The sequence below is a fragment of the Lampetra planeri genome, chromosome 31 (genome assembly GCF_965212315.1).
Source record: "Lampetra planeri chromosome 31, kcLamPlan1.2.h2, whole genome shotgun sequence".
NCBI lineage: Eukaryota > Metazoa > Chordata > Hyperoartia > Petromyzontiformes > Petromyzontidae > Lampetra > Lampetra planeri.
In genome coordinates this window covers 10,497,109-10,524,614 of record NC_136137.1, presented here as the reverse complement: position 1 = coordinate 10,524,614, position 27,506 = coordinate 10,497,109, and the positions used below count along the sequence as shown (strand labels likewise).

Below are 27,506 nucleotides of genomic sequence, written 5' to 3'. Positions count from 1 at the left end.
GGTCGACCTAGATGGGTAGTCCCCTCTCAATATCGAGAAATAATGTTACAACACGCCCACAATGAACCGTGCAGCGGCCACCGATGCGAGGTGAATACGGGACAGATGCTGCGACAGGTGGCCTACTGGCCAAAAATGGGGGAAGACATACACAAACATGTGTCCAACTGTCTCGTGTGTGGTAAGTACCAGCCAACGACCTCACAGCATAGGGCACCCCTACAGAGGAGGGGAACAGATTATCCTTGGTCCAACCTACAAATCGACTGGATAGGACCTGTCAACCGATCAACCAAAGGGAACAAGTACATGCTAACTGTGACCTGTGCATTCTCTAAATGGACAGAGTGTTTACCAGCACCCAACAACACCGCGGAAACGACCGCTATCCTACTGATCAACCAAATATTCAGTAGATGGGGCCTACCGTCAACGATCGATTCAGACAAAGGAAGCCACTTCACAGCCGAGGTCATCACAGAAGTGTGGAAGATGTTGGGAGTAAAAAGACAATTACATGTCGCATACCATCCACAATCCTCAGGACAGGTGGAAAGAGCCAACAGGACCATCGTGAGCCTCCTAAAGAAATATGTGTCTACCACGGGCCGCGACTGGGATACGAAACTACCCCTAGTCTTGATGGCCATGCGAGCCACACCCAACCGAGCTACAGGCAGGACACCCTTCGAGATCATGACAGGGAGGCTAATGACCCTCCCAGTACACCTGTTATATGTCCCAGCGGAGGACGAGACCCCGACGGCAATGACGCCAACTGAATACCTGACGGGACTCAATAGTCACCTACAGAGCACATTCGCTATGGTCAGGGACCAGTTGCAAGTAGAGGCTCAGGGGAGCAAAGCATACTATGACCAAAAAGCCAGCCACGCAGAATACCAGCTAGGAGACCAGGTGTGGTACCTCAATTACGAGAAAAGAAAACAGAAGTGCAGGAAATTCCTGCCTTCCTGGACAGGACCACACGAGGTTGTTGACAAAATGTCCCCAGTCGTATATCAGCTAAAAATCACAAAGACAGGAAGAGAGCAGCAATACAAGTGGGTGCACATCAACCAAATCAAACCGTACCCTGTGCTGGTGGAGCAAGATGAGGAATAAAGGTGGAAAAAGGGGGGGGGGGGGAACTAAACCAATGGGCATATCACACTACAATAATGTGTAACATGTTTTCCAGGAAATGGCAGCCCTCCTGCTCACGCTCCTGCTAACGTACCTTGCCAAGCTAGCAGGGATAGAGCCAAGGCCTGATGATGCCACCCAAGAATAACCGTAGAAACTATCTTTTTAACGATGTCTCCTATAACACGTAGTCAATAGAATAATTTCTCCCTCCCTTATCGTTTTACGTTCCTTTAGAAATTTTTCTTTTTCCTCTCTTGTCACATATAATCATGTTAAGTTGTGACACGTACGCGCGCGTTGTAAGGAAATAGCAGCAAAACTTGAGGACAATCGATGGTTCATGATGGAAGAAGGGTATACATTTTTTTTAAAAATAACCCGTGGCCATTTGACCACTGGCCATTTTTAAAAGGGCGGAATGTTGTGTATTAGCCTTCTTCCAAAATTGAGATTAATAATATTTGATGATATTTTTATATATTATCTTTTTACTTGTTTTTATATAATGAATGAAAACACCCCAAAGCACAGCAGACTGCAAAACACCAGGTGTCACTAAGTAATGGACTGGAGGAGGGCTAGGATGGCAGAATTTGCAACCTTGCTTCAAGGAAGGAGGGGGCCTGATGAACGGGCATATGTCACCCGTGCAGGCGGCAGAGACAGTGGGAGAGTCAGCCAGACATAATTAAGGCAAAAAGCCAACCATCCTGCATGGTTTTAAGGAATTAAATTATTAAATCCAGGGTGAGTGGTCAAATGAAGTGGGTCAGCAACGCTGTGTGCACAGGGGAGGGAGCTGATTAACAACCCTGCACGGCTGTGAGGGGGCCTTTGACCTGAAATTAAGAATAACACTCCCAGAGCAGAAGGTTGGATGGCCACAGTGAGACGAATAAGAGCGTTGTATATCAAGGATGCAGACTCAGCTGAACGGCGAGGCTGCGGGGGTCACCAAAAGTTCGTGTTCGCCTAGTTAAGTCGAAAAGCTCAATTATTCTGTATTGCTATTAAAGTAACGTTAAAGTCAGAATTTAACAACAGGGTAGGCTAAAGTTATTGATATTCACACCCACTCCAATTAAACCAGGCCACAAGTTACGCCTACTGAACCATCACCATCATTAAGTCAATATGAAATGTTATTTCCATACGTTAATATACAACTCGACCCAAAGCATATGACAATCAGAACCTTCCTAAGTCAAAATTGAATCGCACCCAGACAGGAGCGAATAGTCGATATAAGGTTGAAGAGGGAAGGAAATTAAGAGCACGGCGAACTGCAAACGTAAGCAAAAAAGCCGGGAACAACACACCAGCCAGCAACAGCGAGTCGGGCTTCGACAGGCCATAAAAGTAGGAATGATAACTCCCGGGGTCAGGGGACATCAGAAAAAGCAAGCAGACAAAAACCAGAACTGACTCCAAGGTTCAACCGCCCTCACCTACAAGGAGTGACGGAAATTAATGAGGCCTTGAGTTAACGGCGTCAGCCGGACAGCAACAACAACGGCGAGCAGAGACAGAGTGAGGCAAAAACCTGCGAGGCTATGAAATGCAACTTCATGTCAGTAAAGCCCTGACCAAGTTAAGTTAAAAACATCACAATACATAATATCGTACATAACATCAATGTTAACGCTATTCACCGTCAACTATATTCCGCTTATATAACCATGCAGACACCAAGGAATACGAATTCCTAGGATCAAGAAACTTACCCCTTAACCTAAGATATCGGAAATAAATTAATAATAATAAGCCTGTGCATGAAAAGACAAAAGTAAAACTTATGAAAAGCCAGGATAGCGGGATAAATCACCACCAGGTCGAAATAAAATACATAATAAAAGAGCGATGTTAAACCCAGGGTCGGAGAGAAAGGGAGATCCCGGCCGTCTTTGTATCCCCGCAGCGCGGGATGGGAGTGTGTATGTGCTCGGGGAGGCACCTCCACTTGGGTCAAGCACCACGATGGGAAACGACACACCTTAGGCTACATACAGAATCATAACTGGGAAATGGTAAGGGACAAATGTTAATTTAAAACTTTTTAACCATGTATTTGTGTGCTGTGAGGATCGGAGGGAGTGTGCCCCTCCCTCCAGGTCGTGCAACACGGACAGAGACGCCTGTGAGACGATTTGTAACGTCTGTGTTTTGGTTCATGAAGAAGGCCAGACAAGAGATAATATTGCACCCAGACAGAGAGACGACTTCGAGGCAATTTGTAACATCTGATTGTTTGCTCATGGATTTTATGGAGGGAGTATGACAACGGAAAATACCGTGGGTGATGCACACAAGGACACACGGACGTACGGACACACACATGAACACACCTACACACGGACAGATCCTGACACAGTAAATCAAAAGAAAACCCCGCCTTGTGGGCAGGACCCAAAGGGATTTTTCGGCATAAAAGAAAGGACTCTGAGCATTGGAAACCAGTTCGACCAGGAGAGTCAACTCATCACGAGTGCGACCAACGGGTCGACTCATGAGCGAGCTCGACCGGAAGGGTCGGCTCGACTCATCAGCCGAGTTCGACCAGAAGGGTCAACTCACCAGCCGAGTTCGACCAGAAGGGTCAACTCACCAGCCGAGCTCGACCAGCGGGTCGGCTCGACTCATCTTCAGCTCGACCGAGCGGGTCGACTCAAGGGCGAGCTGCGACTAACGGGTCGGCTCGACTCTGCAGCTTCTGGGACTCAGCCGAGTTCAGACGGCTCTCGGGGCTCGACTCAAGCGGCTCCCCGTCTCCTCTGCAGGCGGGCAAGACCCGCTTGACAGCTCAACTCGGCCGCGACAGCCCAACCTCTGCCGAGTCGGAGGTCCCTCTGCTGGCCGCCAGCGTCGCGGTTTGGCGACGAGGTGACGACCCAACACTGCACGCCAGGAGCGAGCTGTGGGCGCCACCTACCGACCGAGCATCCAAACCAAATTCCCCACGGCGACAGAGGAGCGACTAATACGTATGACGCGCACCGCCCCCTCACCACACGACCACCAGGCGTCTGTTTGACATAAAGAACCGACTCCGAACACTGACTATTGAAGACAACTCTTACCACTCAAACCCACTCGAACCCATAAGCCGTCCGTGGCTGTGAAGAGAACACTAGAGACCGAGTGATGGCCATCCGTCGTTTATAAGAGTATTCGTAATTTTATCTTTAATATTTAGTGGGCTGTACTCTTAATCGCATAAATTCCCAACAGATCCATCAATACGAATTGATTCTTGGCACCTCCTTCCGCCGAGCCACGCTCACGTGGGGAGTGGTGGCCGTGAACCAGATCCTTATCAGGTGATCTGGTCCCCAATTAGTAAATTTGATATAAGATAACGATCTTCGGAAAAGGAGCACCGTCGCAGGCCTTTACTCCGAGCCATTCTGCTGTCAGATAACCTGCCGATGTATCTGTTGAGATTGGTGCCTTTAAGAATAATAACTGTTTTGATTGTGTTTTTTTTATCACCGTATAATCTTTCAAGTATCTTTCAGTCATAATCGCCGCGCGTACTCGCATCCTATCAATAAGGAGCACTGTACTGCGTGAACAATATTGAGTAATCATTCATTAACGTTAAGGTTTTTCTTAGCATAGTATTTGCATGTTTTAACGACTCTCTCTCTCACTAACAACCATCGCGTTATGCGGGATCCATGTGCCGTTGTCAAAGTGAAATCAGACAATCATCGATGATACTGTATTGATGCCGTGTTGACGTTCCGGGATTGAGAGTTCGCATACTATATCATAGTTGAAGTTGAATTAGTAATAAATTGATTAATACAGAAGTGGTTGTGTGATTCTTTCCTGAAGTCTATGCATAAGATCTGCTTCTGCGTTGAGATCTGAACTTGGTGACCTTAATAAACACACTAACACATACTCAGTAAATGTTAAATCGATAACGGGGTGAACCGGGGACCTAAAGATAAGCGAGAATGAGACGAACCTAGACAACGATGCCCAGTTAATCTAAGTTAATCTTGCATACTTACACCACACCTGCATAACTGCATACGATTAATTGCCTTATTCCGATCAATAACCCACCCTCGTCACCGAGGCGGGGTCTGGTTATCATAACGACTTGCATTATCATAATTCCACCCACTCGCATAATTACTACGATTACCTCTCGAATTGGCATAATTAAATGTGCATAATTACATAAAATTAACATATTTCCGGATAATTACACATTTGGCCAAATTTCATTTGATTACTATTATTTTCACTGAATATTCATAACCCACATATACAACATAATAATTTCACCCACGCACGCATACAACACATCAAAATTTTCATACCCAACATATACAACAGGCGGAATGATTGCTGGGTGTGCACAGAAGTTCGGGGACCAACCCAGGCTCCCGGGGTAGTCGTCCGGCACGGGGGGTCTCCAGTCGTAGTCGGGCCAACCGAGCACGTCCCCGTTGCGAGCGTTCTCCTCCCGGAGCCACTCCACCAGCGGCTGGAAGTACTTCACGAGCGGCAGGGCACTCAAGGCCTCGGCGCCGGTCGCCTCGCGCAGCGCCTCGGGCCACGGGCGGCTGGAGCCCGCCTGCAGGGTTCGCCTGGGCGCGTTGCGCGGAGACAAAGGTGGCTCTGTATAGCCTTTAGCAGACTCGTCGGCGGACGCGAACGCTTGTTAGCGAACGCCCTACGACGGCGGGACGGTGCGTCACGCACCGAGGGGCCGGTGTGGTCACCAGCCATGCAACAGCCACCCCTGTCTCCCTGCTCCTGTCGTTTAGCCACTGCGGCAGCCAAGTTATTATTGTTTGGTATGGCAGGTGAGTTGATCTGGGCGAGGCTCAGAACTGGTTAGGGCATCACTTGTTAGCTGTGTTGTGAATCGATCCCGGTTCACCCGGCACGCTAACCACTCTCCGGCACACACACGCACACACGCGCAACGACAAAGGGATCGACCCGTGTAGCCCGCACAGGCCGTTGGGGCAAGTGCTGTTAGCGAGGAACCCTATAAGACAATTACGCAGGCGCGCATTCACAGAAAAACACAAATCACTAAACGATTTGTTTTGTGACACAGCGTAAGTCGCGAGTCTCAGAGCGCTTTACATCAAACGTCTCATCTCAACCATTTGAAAGGGGCAAACCCCCCCCCCCTCCACCCCGAGTGGCAGGTTTCCCTGTGGGCACGCAAGGTGGATGCAGGGAATGCTGGGGCTGGACTCTGCGCTACCAAATCTCCCTTTGGCTGCCCGAGTTCACTGTGATCATGGTGGGGGGAGGGGGGCCCCAACTCCCCGCCCCCCCCCCCCCCCCCACAACAACAGCTCTACCGTTCCCACCCCAGCTAGAGCCGGGCTCTGGGGCGTGCGGAGGCATCGCAGGTGCGTTCCTCGCTACGCCGCGAGCCGGGGAGACAGCGACGACGTGGCAGAGGTGGTGGGGCCCCACGCTAGACGGGCCAAGCTCATCGGATTCCTCCTCCAATATAAAAAAAAAATTCAGATTCTGAAGGAAAAACTAATTCTGATTCTCATTAACACGGGAAATGGTCTCGTGCGCGAGATGAAGAGGCTGCGCGGTTTGCAGAGTGGGGAAGCCACGCCATGGCCACCTCCGCCTCGTTCATGCGGGGCCCCCTTGTGTCCTGCACGTGCAGCTACAGCTTCTCCTCCACGAAGCGACCGCCGGTCTTAACCGATTCATTATGGTCATGCACGAGAGTTGTCTCACAGCCGACAGTGTTAACAGTACAAAACTGACAGCCAGAAATGTTTCTTTTACCAGATAAGGCCTACCACTGAGATATGAAGTTTTTTTTCAAAAGCAACCTGGCTATCACAAATAGTAGTTCAACGAAGTGGCTTATCACGTGGAATGTATAGCAGCCAAATACTCGAAACGCTTGATTCTAAATTGTGGAGGGCAAAGCCTGAGGACCCGGAGAAAAATCCACGCGACTAGGGAGAGAGACACGCAAACTCCAAATATACAGCAGCAGGCGTCAGGGTCGGGATCGAACCCACGCGCTCCTGCGAGATGTTAACCCCCGTGACCTGCATGGCATTGGAAGGCCGTCGCCCCCATGTCCTGCGTGTCTGCGTGGGTGAGCGACCCGCTCCTCGTGCACCCGCATTGGCAAGGCTCGCTATGCGGTGTGCGCGTGTGTGTGTGGGGCGTGCGGCATGATGAAGACGACGACGACGCACGCGAGCAGGCTGCCGGCCTCCACGGAGCCGTGGATGTCGCACGTGTGCAGGGGCCCCGCGTGCCCCGCGGCCGTGCACAGCGCCTCGTGCAGCTGGAACTGGAGGATGAAGCTCACGAAGTACCTGCGCGCGGGCGGGACGGCAGGGACACCGCGGTCTCCAACTGCTGTCGGGCGCGTCGTTGGCACACCGATTGGCGTCGGCTTTATCGTCATTGCCACGACCATCGCCGTGATTGGCGTCACAGAGCTTCTGAGGATTGAAGAGGCTCTGTGACTCCACGCCAGGTGACCGTGCGTGTGCCGGTGGATTCACCGAGGAGCTGGAATGTGCCGGCAGTGACTTCATCATCGGCGCTTTCTCCACCACACGGGCGCGCGCGTGCTTCCGGGACATCGTTGCCAAATTGCCTGTGCAGTTGAGTGATCAATGAATCATCAATGATCAATTAATCCACCTGCACGTGGCACCTGAGACGACCAAATCAATCCGGGGTGGCATTTATAGCCTCCTCGGAGACCACCTGTGATACTTTGACGTTGAAAAAAACTGACAGAGATCAGATATTGACATTTAAATTGTATCGCAATTATAGAAGGAGGCTGCATCGAAGCTGGACCCAATGAGTGACCAACGTAGAAGAGAATGGTGGCACATAGAAGAAGACAACCTGATGATGCAGGCAGTGATGAGAAGGAAAGTGGCAGTATTTGGACACATGTGTAGGATGGACAATACCAGGAACATTAAAAGTGTTTCATGGAACCTCCTTTGCCAGTATAAAAATATAAGAATAGGGTTTCCCCTTTCTGGCAATAAAACAGTTGTGTTAAGATGTAAAAACACCAAACTGAAACCTTTAGCAAGGAATCATGTCTGCATTCACCACATATACTTGTAGTGAAAATACAAATAAGAAAACATGCTCTGACAGTATATGCATTGCAAACCTATTCTTATATTTTATTAAAAGTGTTGTTATTCGGAATAAGTAATATTTCAAAAATACTTTTTTTAAACACGCTTTAATGAAATGTACCGTACGAGTAATGGCAGAACTCCACGACTCCAGGAAGTGGCCCCGAGGCTTGCCATAATGTAAGCGACCGTGGTGATTTACAGCCAACGTCAGTTGAGCGTGGACAATTAGACCCAAGCCGAAACATAACATGTAAAAAAGATTGTTTACAAATATATTTTTTTTCAATGATAGAATATAGTATTGTCATCAGTATGACATAAGTATACCAAGTTTGCAGTCGATACGACATTGGGAAGTGGGTAAGAATTGAGTTACAAGATTTGAAGATACGACAACAACAACAGACCGAGTGAGTTTATAAAAAGCGTGTTAAAGAATGTTTTAAAATGTGTTTTTTTTATTTGTATGATAGAATATAGTATTATCATCAGTATGACATAAGTATACCAAGTTTGCAGTCGATACAACATTGGGAAGTGGGTAAAAATTTAGTTACAAGATTTGAGGATCAACAGACAGAGTGAGTTAATTCTCGATTTGAAGTTTTCGTGACTGCAAGGATCCATACTCTTTGGTTTTTTCGGTAAAGTCACGTAGATAAAAAAATTAATAAATTAAAATGAAAACAAATAAATGAAATCACGACGTTTCGGAAGCAACACAAGCAACCGTCATCAGGTGTGACTGCTCCAGCAAAATTACTTCAGTAATTTTCAGGTGTGATAGCTCAGTCACACCTGATGACGGTTGCTTGTGTTGCTTCCGAAACGTCGTGATTTAATTCATTTGTTTTCATTTTTATTTATTTTAATTTTACCTACGTGACTTTACCGAAAAAACCAAACAGTAGAGTGAGTTATATAAAAGCGTGTAAAATAAAAATGGAAGGAAGCGGACAGAGAAAAAGACCTGAACAGAGAATGGCTGGACGACTACATCACAAGAGATTGGTGATGTGGCCACTACTTGAGCATACTGACACAAGACAGAGAGGAAAGTGGAAACAAATGACGAAATGTGCAGTGCCCACCTACGGGGGCTGTCTGCCCAGGCAGCGTGATGAGCATGACGACAGAGCTCACTGGGAGCGCCGCGTTACCTGATGTAGGGGGAATTTGCCGCAACGTGGTATTTGGCACCGGCATCGAAGTCCTCCTCGGTCCTGGGGACCCCGGGGCAAATCCCCTGGTACTTGGTCCTGCAAGATGAGCGAGCGCATTCGGGGGGAGAGGGGCTCAAAAGTGACCCCCACGTCGTTCCACGGCGGTGGCGTGGTGACGTCCTCACCGCTTGAGACAACCACCAGCCCAGCGGGGGGTTGTGTCTACACGACACAGAGCCGAGTGGGACAATTAACTGGGCCCTCCATTCCAACACTCTGCACGGAGGACTGGAGGGAGGAACAAGGGACGACTGCCACCTTAGAAGGTGGTCGTACGTCATGGACCATTTTTAACAATTTGCCAACCACTATTCTTGACGTACATTGCATTTAACATTGATTCCACACTTCATTTGTATACTGTCAACGTCGTTTTGCCGAAAGGAGCGACTCTGTGTGTGTCACAGCGGAGACAGTTTATGTCTCACACACCCCCCCAACTACCAGTTCCGTGAGCCCGCGCAAACTCCACCACCGACTAAAATAAGTCTTTTTTTTACTTTTTAAAAACACGCTTTTGTGAAATGTACCAGTAATGGAAGAACTCCACGACTCCTGGAAGTGGCCCCGAAGCTTGCCATAACGTAATGGACCGTGGGCAATTACAGCCAATGTCAGTTGACCGTGGACAATTAGACCCAAGCCGAAACATAACATATAAAAAATAATGTTTAAAACTATATATTTTTTATGACAGAACATAGTATTGTCATCAGTATGACGTGAGTATACCAAGTTTGCAGTCGATACCACATTGGGAAGTGGGTTCAAATTGAGTTACAAGATTTGAGGATACAACAACGACAACAACGACAACAGACAGAGTGAGTTAAATGAAAGCGTGTAAACACAACGACCGAGGGAGACGCGTGGGAGGGCCTCCTACCCAGTGACGCCCACCCTGTGGGACCTGATGCCCCCCCCCCCACTCTCCCACCCTACCTGAGGTGCCACCAGTCCTGGTTGTAGCGCTCGGGAGGGGTGTGCCCACTGAACACGTCCCAGCGCCACTGGTCGACGAGGAACCCGAACGGCAGGAAGGCGATCTTCCCCAGCGCCATCCACAGCAGGAAGTTGATGTCGCTCTCTGCTTGCGCAGGGCCGAGATCAGGACTCGTCAGGTCAGGATGTGTCACATTAGGACTCATCAGATTGTGACTCGTCAAGCCAACCAGTGCCAAGGTTCAGCTCCATCTGCTTTTCTATGAGGCCCTTTTTACGATATGTTATCATTTTATACGATACTAGCTTTACTATCCGGCTTAGCCCGGGACTTGGATTCTTGTCTTGGATTAATAGACGGCCTACGCGGAGGGTGGGGGTGCGTGACGTCAGCAGGCACACTGCGTGACGCTGCCGCATGCGGGTGACATCACAGATGTGACGTCACCGCTCACTTGCCGTGAAAAATATATCCATTATTGCCCCCCCCCCCTCCCCAAATACAAAAGTCAATTTTTATACTTTTTGCATTGTATACAGTCTGGAAGCTACCCACATGCCAAATTTCAAGTTTCTTGCATGTTGGGAAGCATGCTAAACATCTCTAACAGACACACATTCACAAATTTCCCTTTCATATATATGTGATATGTTATAAATATGTTATCATTCACAATATGTAGTAATTTTTTTACAATATGTTATACATGTTCCATCACGTCGTGGTTACTAATACATAACTTTCCCATAGCTTTGTACTTTTTTCCCATTTTTATTTCATTGTTTTTGTGCTTTACTTCGCACCTTGGATTAAGGCGCTATATAAATCTACATAAGATAAGCCTGCCAGACGTGTTCTAATCATCACAACGTTATAATCCACAGCACGTATCGATGGCAGTCGCGAAATAAATCATTGGTTACCCGAACTACCAAAATCACATCATATAAACACGTGCCGTCAATTACTCCAGAAGAGCTTTGCGCCGCTGAGAGGAACATCGGACATTCGAAACTGGCCAGCCACACCATCTCACTCCGCTGACCACCGCAAACCTCTGCATCCTACAGGGCATGCCCAATAATCTGCTTATCTTACCTAGAACCATCGGGCCGAGCGGTGTTTCTCTGTAAGCCGCATCATCATCTGGAACTTTCTCCCAACGCACATTTGCAGGATCCAAGCACCATCCACCGTCAAGCAGCGACTCAATGCTCTCCTGTTCAGGGCCTTACCAGTTCTATCTCTCACCTGTCCAGGCTCTCACCTGTCCAGTCTCTCACCTGTCCAGGCTCTTACCTGTTCAATCTTTCTCCTATTCAGGCTCTCACCTGTCAAACCTCTCACCTGCTCAGGCTCTCACCTGGCCAGGCTGTCACCTGTTCAGGCTCTCAGCTATCCAGACAGACGTATTTGGGACTTGGAGCTATGACTCCGCGCCTCCGAGTTCGCGATCGAACATTGCCTCTGATTCTTCAAATGTGTGGTCATCATGAATCGTGTTTATTAACATTATTACAGTTGGTTCTCAAGTCAGGTGAGTTGATGGGCTCAGCCCGGTCATTAAATACTGCACACGAAAAATAGTTCTGCACTTGATTTGATTAAATGCCAACTCTGAAAATAAAATGTATCAGTTTGACTGTCATGCAACCAACATTGATCTCAAATGCAGAGCGGGTGGTAAAGTGACCTCTGGCATGCGAACCAGCGGTCACTTCAAGGAATCTCAGAAGTAGCTCTGTCACAGCCACTTCTGTGGGCCATTAAAGAGGGTTGCATTGCTCTGCGCGAGTTTCGAATGGATACTCCTTCTCACGACATGACACGTATAGCATAACTTGCAGAAAATTGGGAGGGGAAAAAAACTAAAGATTGGCACAGACCAGAAACATCGGGCCGTTGCTTTCCGCACGCCACGAGTGAATACGCTTGCCTGGATCCTCGACGTAGCTGGGCTCCAACAGCCCGATCTTCTTCAGGTGACGCGGCGTGGCCACGGACAGCGCCATGACGTCGCCGATGGCCTCGTGGAAGCCCGGGTTGGCTCCGCGCCGGAACGGCACGGGCTGCTCCTTGTACTGCAGGAAGTACTGCACGTGGCCCATCTCGTGGTGCGCCCTCACAAGGTCGGTCATCGTCACCGACGTGCACTGCTTGATCCTGCGGAGACGGAAGCCACGCGTGGCCTGGCTCACGGTGGTTGGAGTGGCCGGGTGGCGGTGATGGAGCGGCGGTGCGATGGATGAGTGTGGCTGAATGAGTGAATATTTCATGTAAAGACAAATTACAGATTGACTTTCAGCAGATATATATAGAGAATGCGTGTAATTGTCCGATAGCCATGATGTTTATTTACATTGGCAAAGGAAGTGATGTGTTTTCCTCCAGTTTTAACCCATTTGTGATGTCGGCATACTGAGACAGAATCTATTCGCGATGCTCACGAAGCTTTACATTTTAAAGAACGGCATGCAGAAGGAGATATCACAGAACTTCTTCTGAAATCCTTTCAACTGACCTCTATACCACCTGGTCTGCCACAGATACATTTTGGTTGCATGATAGTCAAAAATATATATTTTGAATCGTTAGAAATGGAATAAAGCCACAGTGGAAAGCCATATCCAGTTTGTTGGCGTTTTTTCGTGATGTTATTGGTGACCAGGCCGGGACCATCAGCTCACTGCGCTTGAGAAGCTCAGAGTGGAGTGACTGCGCTTGAGAAGCTGTGTGCGGCTCTGAGCCACCCGCTGTGGAACAGCTGGTGCCAGGTTGGCCCGGCAAGGCTACCGTGGAAACTCTGGGCTGAGCCCACTTTCCCGATTCGAAAGAGCCGATGAGAGCTCCATTTCCCAGTTGGTCGTGGGGAAAGCGGCATCAATTAATTCGGCAGCGCATGACGCGGCACCGGAGTACGTGGTGCCCCGGCACTCACCTGAAGTCCTTGCGGTTGTAGAAGTCCCAGGCGGAGGCGTGGCACACGACCTCGCGCCCGTCCGCGGGCTTCTCCAGCATGGAGCCGTTCCAGAACTCGGGGGGCATCTCCATGAGGCCCAGCGAGGTGAAGAACTCCTCCGAGACGCGGAACATGTGCGTGGCGTTCCACCCCTGAGCCGCCCGAGTGAGGGGGCGGGAGGACAGCAGCCTCGGGTCACTCCACGGTGGCGAGATATTGACTACCTCGCCTGGTAGACAGCAGGTCGGGGGTTAGATTCCAACCCTGACGCCTGATGTATATTTGTAATTTGCCTGCGTGGATGTGGTCGCGTGGATTCTTCTCTGGTTTTTCCCTCTATGTTTAGAATCGGCACGCGTTTCGAGCGACTGGCTGCTATAAATGTCCACGTGATAAGCCACTTCGCTGAGCTATCATTCGTGGCCAGGTCGCTTCTGAAAAAGATCTATATTGCAGTTCAGTGGGCCTTACCTGGTTAAGTAAAAAGAGTTTAGTTTCGTGCCGCTTGAGGCGTGTGGTGGCAGCCTCTCCGTGGTCCAGTGCGAAGCTGGCGCTTAGATAGAGGGCTTTGCGATTCACCCCTCCAGTGGTTGGATGAATATCCAATGATTCGTGATCATCTTTTTTATTGCAAGAAAATACAGCCATAAATGTAACCTTGGAATGCAGTGTTCACTTCACTCATGTCATCCAACAAAATAATAAACTCTTCCACATGATTTGACGTGCTCGTTGTGGGTCCAAGCGTCGATTTCGTTTGACGATCCGACCGACTGTAACAGGCCGAATCCCCCAAGAGACGAAGGCCGATGTGTACGGCTCTCGCAGCGGCACCGGAGTGGGGCCCGCGTGCCCGCGTCCAGGCCGCAGCGTCCCTGACGATGCAGACCGTGCGTCTACTGCTGATCTCTCCTCATAAGCAACGGCGTGGAGATGGGTGGCTCGTGCAATCTTGAGACTCCACCCCCGCTCCTACCACCACCCCTTCATGGGGAGCGCCATGGTGGCGAGATGTCAACTACCTCGCCTGGTATGCAGGAGGTCGTGGGTTCGATCCCAACCCTGATGCTTGCATATTTGGAGTTTGCGTGTTGTCTCTGCCCATGGTCGCGTGTATTTTTCTCCGGGTCCTCCGGGTTTTCCCTCCACATTTAGAATCAACATCACACGTTTAGAGTATTTGGCTGCTATACATTGCCACGTGATGATGATAAGCCACTTCGTTGAGCTATCATTTGTGGCCAGGTCACTTCCGAAAAAGAGATACGTTGCTCAGCGGGCCTTATTTGGTAGAAAAGAAATAAAGACGAAAGAATAAACCTTATGATCAAATCACCTGAGGAAGCTAAGCAAATGTTGAGCCTGGATAGGACTTAGATGGGTGACCACCATGCATGACACAGCTGTTATTGGGATATACGCTGTCAGCGGAGGTCAGTGCAGCATAAACCATTATTGTACTGTACTATGCTTCAGCATCTATGATCTCCGCCTTCGTCAGCCTGCGCTGACCAACGTGGTGAAGCATCGTCAAATAACGCCCAATACCCACACAGCATGGAAGGGCCCTCATCCAGCAGTGCATTGTGAAAATGGGCTCGACATATATAGAGTCTGTTCTCCGATAACGCCGCGATTATTTCATAACGCGAATTGAATATAACGAGATGAATGAATTAAGGGAACACTTTTTTTTAAAATATAAAATGCAGATGCGAATTGGATCTAACGCGATTGAGTGAACAGAACTACGTCACAGCGCGAGTAGGAATAAGCGGTTGTACGGCTGCCTTGGCGTAGCATCGCACAAGGTATTGGGATGCTGCTGGATGCTTCTAGAGGCTACCCACGCGCCTCAGTCTTTGTTCAGCCTGCGTACGCATCACACATGTTATTGCGGACTGTGCTTCACCCCTATATTGTATATTATTTATTATAATGCGGTTTTTCCCGTAACGTTCTTCGGGAGCGCAACTACCACCGAGTTATGGGAGAACTGACTGTACATCAAAAAGAAAAGGTGTCCTGGAATTCGGCGGAGCAGGCACTCTGCCAGGAGGGAGAAAGGATAACGCTCTACCTGCTGCACCATGGCGCTGGTGACGTCCACGCTGGTCTTGCCGGGGTAGGGCATCACCAAGTCGTAGATGCCTTGCCACTGCTGGGCCCACATGTCACCTGGGGTAATGGTGGGTGAGGGAAGGTCAACAGGGGGATCGAGAGGGAGTCTGTGCACTGCAGGAGAGGGCTCCACACGACCACGGTGGGGAGAGAGACGCAAACTCCAAATATACAGCAGCAGGCGTCAGGATCGACATCGAACCCACGACCTCCTGCGTACCAGGCGAGGTCGCTAACATCTCACCCACCGAGCAGGTGTGCGGGAATGGGGCCGCGCAGGTTGACGAGCCGCTCCCCGTAGCGCCGGTGCAGCCTGCGCCGCACGTAGGCGTGCATGTGCAGGTAGAGGGGCCGCAGCTCGTCGTACAGGCGCTCCAGGTCCGCCCGGAACGTCTCCGTCTCGTAGACGGAGCGCCAGAAATCGCCCGTGTCCGCGAAGCCTGCAAATGGTACGTACCGCAGAGACAGTCTGTCCCCCCCCCACCCACCCAAAAGTGACCACGTAAAGCCCCCCGAGGTCCAGGGTGACAAGAGGTGATAATGGCTACAACCGTGCTGATGAATCCTAACAAAGATGAAACCGGAGTACGATTGACTCATTGACCTGCTGCTCCTGCTGCTGTCTAAAATGATAAGGCCACGGATTTTTACTTTTGAGTTGGTGGACGTAACACAACGCCCTGTGCGGTATGGACACGCAGTCCAGCAATGTCACCTGACGTGCAAAAAAACTGGTAACGGCCAAACATCCCGATACTGAAATGTGACCTGGAAATTACTCAACGGGGATCATACATGGCAGCAAAATCGCCCCCCCCCCCTACCGCACAAAGTTGGTATAACACTCCTGACATAAGAATGCCAGACACGACGGGAGGACCGATCTAACAGTCACAAGACGCGCCACGTGCCAAGTGCCACAAGTGGCTCAGGGCACGCAGTATCTTATCGAGGATTTCAAAAGAGCGCTTTTGTCAAAGCGCTTTACAAGAATTAACAATGGACCATCAGTTACTGGCTGACGGGGAAAGGGAATGGGATTTGAGTGCTGGGGAGGGGAAGGCAAGGGAGGATGATGAGAGGGAAAGAGAAGGACGAGGTTAGGAAGGGGGAGGATGTAAAAGGCGTTTAAGACGAGGACAGGAAGTAGTCGGGGGATCAAGTTGCTGCTGGCTACCAACAAGTCCGCCGCGGGTTACGGCGCGGCATCGAATCCGCTCTGTGCACCCCGCGGCTATCGAGCGGCGAAGCTGCGCAGGTCACCTCCGAATGGGGGTCGGGGGGGGACACGGCGCCGTAGGGGAGCGGGGGGGGGCACCGTACCGTCGGCACGCGACGCCTCGTTGCTGAGCTGGACGAAGCGCGCGTACGGAGCGCGGAGGGGGCGTCCCACGGAACTGCGCCACCCCTCCCAGTAGTAGAGCAGCTGCGTGTAGCTTCGCGATGTGGCCATGATGTCGTCGAGTTCTGAGCGACCACCGCAGACAGCGTGACCTCAGTTTAACGCGGAGTAGTAGTAGGCTTTCGCGACCAATATCGTCCGTAATAAAGGGGGATTTTTTTTCGTTGGGTTAGATCGCGTAAATACAGGGACACCTCTACCTATGAACATTTTACTTACGAACTTTCAGAGATACGGACAAACCTGTCCGTATGTCAAGTTGCCTGTTCGGATTGCGAGTCGTAAGTTCAGATGGCAGTGGTGGCATCTACATCTGCAGAACATGAAGAACCAGTGGCATCTACATCTACAGGAGATTATACAACTAGCCATTCCCCGTGTTTAGTGTGCACGCCGTACAACATGTTTGGAATCGCCAGGAGTAAAACAAATCGACTTACAAACAGACCTCTGGAACCTAACTCATTCGTAAGAAGAGGAGTACCTGTATACATGTCATTAAAGCCGCCACCTGTCCGACACAGTCAATTCGTAAGGTTTGTCGCGTTAACAAAACATGCAACATCGCCCCCTACTGTGAAAAAATCTTGGCAAGAACCCTCCAGCGAGAATGAGTGGAGACTCGGTGCCAATTAGTTAGATCTCCGTAACTCCCCGGTGTGTTGGAGAGTACACCCACAACATGTACAATTCGAGTACGACGTTTCGCTGGTGATAACAAAATCAGCCTCATCGGGCGACAGGCAAAGTTGTGAAGAAAGTCCTCCTGCCTCGGTCTTAAATAGAGGGGGGTAAATGTGATGTCATCACTGTGGATCTATCAGGTGCGAAAACCACAGAGGGGTTATTGTCGTCATATAAGTTACAATAGATCATGTTAATCTGAGAAAATGCATTACCTATTATTGGTTGGGTTATTCGACAAAAGCTCAGCCCACGAGCACTTTACGTTGATTAATGTGTGATTAAATCTTGACTTAAAGCTTTCGTGACTGCAGGAATTCATATTATGTGGGTCTTTCGGTAAAGTCACGTAGATAGGTTCAAATTAATTAAAATAAAATAAAAACGTTAAATAAACAAAAAAACGTCGTAGTTTTTTGTTTCTTTTATTTTTTATTAATTTGAACCTATCTAGGTGACTTTACCGAAAGACCCAAAGAATATAATGTGTGATTCATAATAGAGCTAGGCCACAATAATTATCTGAACAATTGTGTGTCTTTAAGAACCCTCCACCACCGACAGCCAATCAAATGTCATCGCCACGTGTATAGGCGTTGACACGCCAGTTATTATTTCGGTCCACCGGTAAAATTGAAGAACAATCTTCATGACCAAATGTAGCAAACAGACACTACGGCGTTTCGCTTGAATAAGCATCACCAGGACAAGATGCAAGAAGTAACTATTTTTTATCTTGAAAAATCTCTTGATGAATGTTGAAGGTCAACGTTTGAGATGTGGTTTAGTTATTGCCCAGGCGTCGACTGTATTTTTTGAATCATGAAACCTTTCACCTGGATGGAACATCTCATTTACAAGGGTGTACAGAGTGTCAAGTGAGACACCCACCCAAAGCAAACTCGTAATGATGGCGCATTTACGCACGCACACTTTCAATCCTGAACGTATGCCGTTTGAATTTATACAATGAGCATCACATCCAGTTGAACACGTAGACTAATAAATAAATGACGTATTTGTTTTTGGGTTAGGTCACATGTTAGTTTTAGGATAAAATTAATGTCAATAGCCCTCCACCACTTAACACGGCTGTCACGTTTACAAAGATATCGATTACACGTGTCACTGTATTGATCAAATTGTGACCAATAAAGCTCCTTCTACATTTGACGTTTTCGTGACTGCAAGGATCCATACTTTTTGGTTCTTTCGATGACGGAAGCTTGTGTTGTCTCCGAAACGTCGTGATTTAGTTATTTTATATTTTATTTTCACCTACGTGACTTTACCGAAAGAACCAAAGAGTAATAAAGCTCCTCTTCCCTGGTGGCCTGAGACCCACCGGTGGCTTGGGGCTTTTGGTGGAGGGCCAATGACTAAAACTACCACGTGGCCTAAACCCCAAAAAAAAACGCGGATCATTGCATTTGCTACGAGAATGTACGTTTTAAGTAAAAAAAATATATAAACATTGCGGTAAGCACTCGCACTGGAACTGCTGTGGATTGTATTTTATCTTTTTTTATGCAGTGGTCAACTTGCCAACATCTTCTTTGGCTCATGGTCTCGTTTGAATTAGATTCCGTATTCTCTCAATCGAGGACACCACAATTAGAAGGGTTTAGTTATCTTGCCTTTGATCGTTGTCACGCTGCACTTCTGAATACGTTTGTTTTTTTTATTTTATAAAGCACAATATAAACGATAATGAAAATGTTACGGGACCTTTTTTGCCAACATCAATGTATGAAAAATAAGAATAGGTGTTACCCTTTCTGGAAATAAAACAGGTGTTAAGATGTTCAAACACCAAATAGAAACCTTTAGCAAAGAATCAAGTTCGCATTAACCCCACGTATTTCCTTACGTTTTGTTTTTCCACAGATTTGTGAGTTATTTTACTTGACTGGATGGCCAGCACATTGACGGTAGCATGATTTGAATCTGTAGAGGCAATGTACGGATATTTTGAAAATAAAAAAGGTTGTTTGTGGCCCCTGGCCCAAATTCCACTGTAGTGTAAAATCCATTTAATGTAACAATTGTGGCTTCCAGTCAAAGATGGCATGCATGGTCTCCTGAGCTAAGGCTGACTGCACCATTCCATAAACCGGGGCTGCCTGCCTGCTGTTCGACATCATTGCGCTCATTATCCTTTGGTTTCCATGCCACGAAAAAAATATGCTCACGAGAATTGCAATAATTACTGCACCCTAATCAGCATCATTTACGGGCCAAATGTCATTTGGTTAATGGGCAAGCACAGTGCAGCTGACAACCATCATGGGCGGTATTGCGACAGTGTGCGCCTCATTGGATATTCTCTCTCGAGCCGTTTTGAAACCGCCCTGCCAGCGGGCCTGAGATGCTTTCGCTACCCGTAAGAAGACTCACAATCTTCTAGATCGGAGGCCCTCCCTGAGACGCCAGGAATGGTCATAGCCTCGCTCTTAGCCACAGTCGACAATGTCAGTCAAAACAATGGGCATTCAGGACTATTGGCTAGCCATGGAACAAAGATGGTCACTGCATCGCGCGCTTTCAGACGCGCTTATGTGGCCGTCTGGAACGCTCTTCCTTCCTATATTAGGATGCCACTGGAGCTATGCACTTTTAAATCGAGATTGAAAACAAATTTCTTGAGAACTGCTTTTTGTTTTTAGTTTGTTGTCCTTCCCTGCATTTCCAATTAGCACGGTTGGCTACGTACAGTGCAAAAGAAGTTCAGCATACATGCATACAGATGATCCAAAATGAGCCGAATCTCGTTTTATTCCTGAAGATAATCAGGGCTGAGTCTGCATAGTTCTTGGATGGGCGACCACCACGCATAAAGAAATAGGGCTTACGTTGTCAGCAGAGGGCAGCGCAGAGGGCAGTGCCCTTCGTGGGGAAGTATGGTCAAAAAACCCCCTTTACCCGCACGGTGTGGTGAGGACCTCGTCCAGCAGGGGATTGACAAAAGGGGCCGTACATGAACGATGATGAAGAGGATGACGGAGCAGTGGGTTTGAAACCCCAGCTGCTGGTGTTCACACAGGGCCGTATGTTGGCCAGCGGTAGCACCGGTCCTCAGTGCCAATTTTCTCGCTCGTTATTTTGCGGAATGCTGCTGGGGTCTGGCATGGAATTGTGGTTTTTGGCGTAAGGCACCACCACTCGAGGACAAGCAAGAACCATCCATCGTAATCATCATCATCATAAATCATTGTACCCGATACTCCTGTAACCATATAAGGACAAAACATGTATCAGGAGGACAAAATAAGGCGAGATGACAGTGGCTTGCTGTCATCATTCCCGGAACAGCATTCCAGGCTGTTGCAGCTGAATTTAGGTGGTGGTGGTGGTGGTGGTGCTTCACCTGGCTCCAAGGGGAAGCAGTCAGGCCCTGAGCTGTGGCCCGGCTTGCACACCGCCCCTGTGCTGTGCGTCGTCTGCATCTGCAGAATGACCCGGTTCAGCTGCACGACAAACAGCGACGAGAGCGGTGAGAGTTAATTTTGTTTGTTTGTCATCGAGACGCCTTCCTCTCCGGGGCGTCTCTGAGCGCTTGACACGCTGACTAAGTGGCTTACCTGACATCTCAACACATTCGAAAGGGCATGCCCGCTTGGCAGCCGTCCCTGTGTGACGTAAGGCGACGCAGCACCTGGTCCGTAAGCGGGGCATTCGTGTGCCAGTAGGGGGCGATTTTGTCTCAGTGCAATCTCATTTGAGTAGAAATCCACATTCGTTGCCGTTAGACCAAAGTTTTCAGATTTGCGGAATATTTTACAAATTTGCGAATAAACGGACTCTCATCGCCGGATGATTTCACTCATCCACGGTGAATTAAACAATAATTTTATCTCATCTTAACGTCATTTATATAACACCTTAGCCCAAGGCGCTTTCCAGATAATTAAGAACGGTACATATGAATGTAATGGTGAAGATGAGGTGATTAAAATAGATTAGATGAAGCAATGGGGCAAATCTGTGCTGCGTGAATTCGGTGAAAGGCAAAACTGATGGCAGTCAATGATGATGAATGGATTGAAAAAAAGGACAACGAGTGATTGCCATATCTTGAGAATATGCCGACGGAACAGCGCCAGTGGTGGTTATGAAGGGGTGGGGATGTGGGGGTGCAGCCTAGGGACACACAGGAGCAGCGTGCAGCGTGGAGACACACGGTGACACGCGGTGACACGTGGCCACTCGTGTGCTGTGCAGAGTGACCTCCTCTCTGGCCGCGGGGTCGAGGTTGGCACTGCCCAAGATCCTCATCTCCCTGAGTAAGCGCCTGAGGTCGTCGGGGAAGCCGTCCCTGATGTCGTCGTACAGGTACTTGGTCTTCTCGCCCCACGCTTCGGTGAACTCCTGCATCTTCAGCCTGGCCTCCACCTGGTGGCGATCGATCATTTTAATGGGCAGCGCTCCCCGCGAGAGAAGCCCCAAGTTGTGCGGACGTAAAGCTCTCTAAGCCATGCAGACGCAGGTCACCCGCCCCTGAGGTTTGGTTACACAAACGATCCAGACCGATGTCACCTGAGCGATGATTGAACATTGCGCAAAATTTGACGCGTCTACTGTATTGTAAGGAATGTGACCTATAATTGGTTGTACATTGAGCGCTAATTGAATATTGTATATTAATTATGTCATTGCACGTTGTACCATCAATGTAATTGTACATTGTTTGTCCGTTGCAAGTTCATGAGAAACATAAGCGCCAAGTCTAACGTGGGTTATTATTTTTAGAATATGCTTAACTCTTCGCTTTAATGCACAACGCACGATAACTTGCTATTTGTACACTTCATTTACTACACAAGGGGCTCAAGGAACTCGGGGGAAACGAGGGGCTACGGGGAAGACGAGGAACTCAGGGACGCGGAGACTCAGAATCTGAATATTTATTGATACTGGAGGAATCCGATGAGCTTTCAAGCTCCTTTTTGTGCAGATGTCCAGTAGCGACGGGTCAGAGAGTTACAACAACAAACAATGCAATACATTTTGACTTAAAGCTTTCGTGACTGCAGGGATTCATCTTCTTAGTTCTTTCGGTAAAGTCACGTAGAAGGGAAGTAATAAAATAATATAAATATAGAAGGGAAGTAATAATAATAATAAAATATAAATATAAAACATTTATATTATTGTATTACTTCCCTTCTACGTGACTTTACCGAAAGAACCAAGAATAACAATACAATAGCCGATTAAAATGCAAAGTATAGGAAAGTTAAGAAATCACTAAAATATATATTTTACCAGGTGACCCCCACTGAGCTATTAACTTATTTTTCAGAAACGACCTGGCCACAAATTACAGCTCAACGAAGTGACGAACATCACGTGAGAAAGTTTAAAGCAGCTCTAAACGTATTCTTGGGTCTTTCGGCAAAGTCACGTAGATAGGTTCAAAGAAAATAAGCAAACATAACAGAAAACTACGAGGTTTCGATCTCAACGTAAGCGGTCGTTTTAACCTGAAGACGACCGCTTGCTTTGCGATCGAAACGTCGTAGTTTTCTGTTAATTTCGATTATTTTCTTTGAACCTATCTCCGTGACTTTGCCGAAAGACCCAAGAATATGAATTCCTGCAGTCACGAAAGCTTGAAGCCCTAAGCGCTCTATCCGCAACAACTCAGAGACACAAGTTGACGCAGGGCCCATGGACAAGAGGCAAACGTGGAGACACGACAGAGGGCGAGAGGTCAGGGTCGTGCAGTGGAGATCGTGCAGCGGTACCAGTCGCTCCAGGTTGTCGGCGGTCATGTTGGTGCTGTGACCCCAGGCGGCAAGGACTGCTCGCTCCAGCACCAGCTCGGCCGCGGCGCTGTGCGCCTGCACGAAGCTCCTCGCCCCGCTCTCGTTCCGGCCAAACTCCTCGTCGGGCAGAGGCAGCTGCTGGGCTCGGCTCGGCTGCACGAGCTTCTCGACCACCGCCAACACTGCCATCACCACCACCACCACCATCGGCACCTTCGCCATAGCCAGCGGCCCGCTGCGCTTGGGAGGCTCGCCGTGGATGAGGTGACCACGGGGAGTCACGGGACACTGGGCCACCTCTTCTGCGCCGAGTTCCTGGGTTGACCGGAACGCTCCCTGTGCCCGTGATGCCTCGCCGAGCGGTGCCCTTAAGTGGTTAATGATCAATTAGCGCCGCGCCTCTTTGTGAGCGGGGCTCCCGTGATGGACGGGGCGAGCAGGTGCCGTGGGACGCGCCGAGCTATTCTGGGTCCCGTGCGCAGGCGGAGAGGAGCAGGAGGAGGAGGTCGAGGAGGGAGACTTGGTGCAGAAGGGGCCTCTGGAGCCGCGCCCCCAATGGGAAGGGGATGGGCACGTCCGCGGTGGACGTGAGACGGTGGAGGTGACGATACCGATGCTGGTGATGGCGGTGAAGGCGATGGTGATCATCATCATATTCTTAGGTTTTTTCACTTGATACAGCTATCGTGCTGTGACGGTTCCACCTGAAGACGGAAGCTTGTGTTGCCTCCGAAACGTCGTGATTTTTATTTTTATTTTACTTTTATTAATTTTAATTTTTTACCTACGTGACTTTACCGAAAAAACCTAAGAGTATGAATCCTTGCAGTCACGAAAGCTTCAAATCCATCATCATCATGATTGGTGGTGCCGATGATCATGGCGATGGTGGTTGTGACCCTGATAGTCGTGGTGGTGATAGAGGGTGGTGGCGCGGTCATTAACACGCTGCGCTACGAACCCGGCGACCCGAGTTTGATTCCCGCTCACGGCCAATACCAGTGACGACGATCTGAACCGGTCCTGGGCCTCCCCTAGGTCGACTCAGCCTAAAATTAGTACCTAGTACGGTGTGTAAACATCACCACTGGGGAGACAAAGGCGGCCGGGCGTGGTGTTGGCCACCCACCCCGCTCGTGTTCCGTGCCGGCCTTCATAGGTGCTCGCTAACAGCACTTGCCCCAACAGCCTGTGAAGGCTATCCGGGTGAACTTTGCCTTTGGTGGTGATGGTGCCGGTCATCACGACGGTGATGTTGAACGACGGTCTTCCCTTCTCTCCCGTATCCTCTTGCCCGGGTGTGGAGGGGAGGCCCGCACGCGGGAGCGTTGACCAAGAAGAGAGAAGACGCTCACATCCTCGGGCGCGTTGGCGTCGGTAGCCCAGTCGCGTTTCTCGTCACCCGACAGGGATATTAAAGCGAGAAGAAGAATCCTTTGCCTGTAACGTCTGGCAACTTCGCCAGCACGAGTTAAGCAAAGCCTGACTCTGCTGATGAGGCACTGTGTCTCGCCACCGATTCCAGAGGTTGCTTGTACTGACTGAACCAATCAATGCCTGCTGACATGATGCACTCCCAGAAGGAGCGATGGGTTGCGTAAGGAATACTTTTAATTCTATATTCGTTTTTCTTGGCACTCGTTCCCATTCGCAAGGCCCTGTCCGCACGCGCTCCGGGTGTCCTGGGTGCCACCGAGGACGTCTCGGTCCCGGGGTTTCACGCTGCTCGGCTGTGATTGCATTTCACGCGAGAGGACACAGCCATATGGGAGGGGGGGGGCTGTTTAAAACAGCTTTGTTGTTGCAAATAGGACACTTGAGCGCACATTTAGATCTGTTGTGCGTGTGTCGTGACAATGTCCATCACAGCTGCGATCGGCGCAAAACGTGTGGTTCAAAAAGCTCTGCCATTCGAGACATCTCGATCACGCTCATTCTAAAAACTCTGCCGATGCCGTCTCGCGTATACGTTAAGCTATAATCGGCGTTGTTTGCATGGATATTCTGTTCGGTATTTTTGGCATTTGAAGAGGTATTTGGCTCACGGATATTTCGCCAATGCGTGCGACACCCAAAATATCCACGCGTTCGTGGAAGTGGCGGTATTTTTACAGCGCGGACACCGCGGGTGAATTGTCACCCAGCCTCTACCCCGCAGCAAGGCCGTGACCCCACAGCAACACCGTGACCCCACACTCACCAGAACCCCACAAGCCTGATCCTGACCCCAAAGGCAGACCGTGACCCCACAGCCAGACCGTGACCCCACACTCACCAGAACCCTACAATCCTGATCGTGACCCCACAGGCAGACCGTGACCCCACAGGCAGACCGTGATTCCACAGCTCCACTGTAACCCGCACTGGGGCTGTCTCTGCCACTCTCTGCAATCCACAATTTGACTCAATAATCTAACGTATGTTGAACGTCTTTCGCACAATATGTCGCGAATTGTGCTAATTGGGGGTGCGGTGGCAGGATAACAAACTAAACATTAAAAAATCTGTTCTACAGAAATGAGTTTTCAATCTGGATTTAAGCGTGCACAGCTCCAGTGGTTTCCTAGTAACGGAAAGAAGAGCGTTCCAGACGGCCGCAGAAGCACATCTGAAAGCGCGCGATGCAGTCACCGTCTTTGCTCAATGGTTAGCCAAAAGCCGCTGCGAGGATGACCGTAGTTTGCGTGGTGGTTAATGCTCCTTGACGAGATCAGCAAGGTACTGTGGTTCATTAGTGGCAAGCACTTTGTGTGCAAGGAGCGTGACCTCATAATACAGGGTGCTTCAAACAAATGTTAACACTTCTGAGAATTTGCAATAATAATACCACGAGAAATGTGCTGCCTACGGGCTCTGGAGGCCACCTGAAAAGGATTCCAGGCACGTGTTGACAATGATGACTTTTTGAAGCTATTAACATACATTTGTTATATGTGTTAACTTTTTTTTGAAGCAACCTGTATATTCGTTCGGCAACCGGTAGCCAATGCAGGTCAGCGAGCGTTGGACGGATATTGTCGGATCTTGCAGTGCCCGTCACGACACGTGCCAGATGATTTTGTACACGCTGCAAAGCTTGGTGTCATGTTTTTGGCAGACATCCCATCGAGTAGTGAGTTGCAATAATCGAGCCTTGTCGAAAATATGCCACACGTCACCGTGTTGTCTATGTACGCCTGTCATAGCAGGCAATACACAACGATCACACACGTATGTTTTCATCATTAAGTTCCGTTTTCCAAAAGCTCTGCAATCTGCTCTCATCCATATCTTGAATTCATGATGATCCCAGTCCACCTCCCACAAATGTCCTGGGTTGTTTTCCAGTTGTAACCCTCTGACAGAGGATGCCTATTGTCTAGCCAACATGCTATGCATGACAAGGTCATGGCAATTACAACTTTGTTCACATTTTTCTTGAGGTTCACTTTACAGCGTCATTAAATATTAACCATTTTAAAATATGAACGTTTTTCGCGAAGTATTAACCGTCCTAGATTGGCTGATAAGTCATTATATCAATGGAAATGAACAGCAGAGCATGCATTATTGTACTGATATGAAATGTCGAATTTCCCCTTCCTCACTTCGTTTTCCTTTAAGACCACCTATGAGTTGAACGTGATTGCTGCAACACAGAACGACCATTGCTTCAGTAAACTTTTGAACACTGAGTAAAAAAAAAAGTATTCTCTCCAGTTACTTTTAATTGTCACTTGAGCAGCACCGAACACATTTCTAGCAAGTACATCCTGGTTTGCTCTGTTCTGTTCCAGTTTTTATAATTAGCAACACATCAATTCAACTGCAATGCATTAGAGGCGAACATGATATGAGTGTGGGGAGTACGTCCCTCTGCAATAAACATTTACAGTGCCATAAACATTAAACCTATGTAGGTGTGATGAACAAGCCATTATTTTGTTAGTGTACTGGGCAAAGCAAACTCATTAATGCTTATTAACATTTAATATTTGGCAGCTAATTTTTGCCCAAAAACTACAGTTCTGGGTATTGGCACTGGTAAGCCATGTGGTAAGCTTTGTAGCAATGTGGTCAAGTTTTTTTTATACCTGAAAACACTGGAGGTCGAATCGACAGACGTAGCCTTTAAAACACAAGCA

At 48.8% G+C, this 27,506-nt stretch overlaps 1 protein-coding gene across 1 annotated transcript in view; it reads right to left on the bottom strand.

Moving 5' to 3' along the window:
- LOC144729025 (angiotensin-converting enzyme-like) overlaps positions 1-23,773 on the bottom strand; it is a 59,262-nt gene extending 35,489 nt beyond the window's left edge. Inside the window, exons 1-12 of the mRNA XM_078608857.1 lie at positions 23,362-23,773; positions 21,842-22,006; positions 20,982-21,081; positions 16,852-16,995; positions 15,777-15,968; positions 15,488-15,585; positions 13,387-13,559; positions 12,385-12,611; positions 10,448-10,595; positions 9,443-9,541; positions 7,362-7,484; positions 5,542-5,753 (exon numbers count right to left, since the gene is read on the bottom strand). Coding sequence (XP_078464983.1) covers positions 5,542-5,753; positions 7,362-7,484; positions 9,443-9,541; positions 10,448-10,595; positions 12,385-12,611; positions 13,387-13,559; positions 15,488-15,585; positions 15,777-15,968; positions 16,852-16,995; positions 20,982-21,081; positions 21,842-22,006; positions 23,362-23,604 — 1,924 coding nt within the window. The 5' untranslated portion in view covers positions 23,605-23,773. The remainder of the gene's footprint in view (positions 1-5,541; positions 5,754-7,361; positions 7,485-9,442; positions 9,542-10,447; positions 10,596-12,384; positions 12,612-13,386; positions 13,560-15,487; positions 15,586-15,776; positions 15,969-16,851; positions 16,996-20,981; positions 21,082-21,841; positions 22,007-23,361) is intronic.
- Between the last annotated feature and the right edge of the window lie 3,733 nt (positions 23,774-27,506).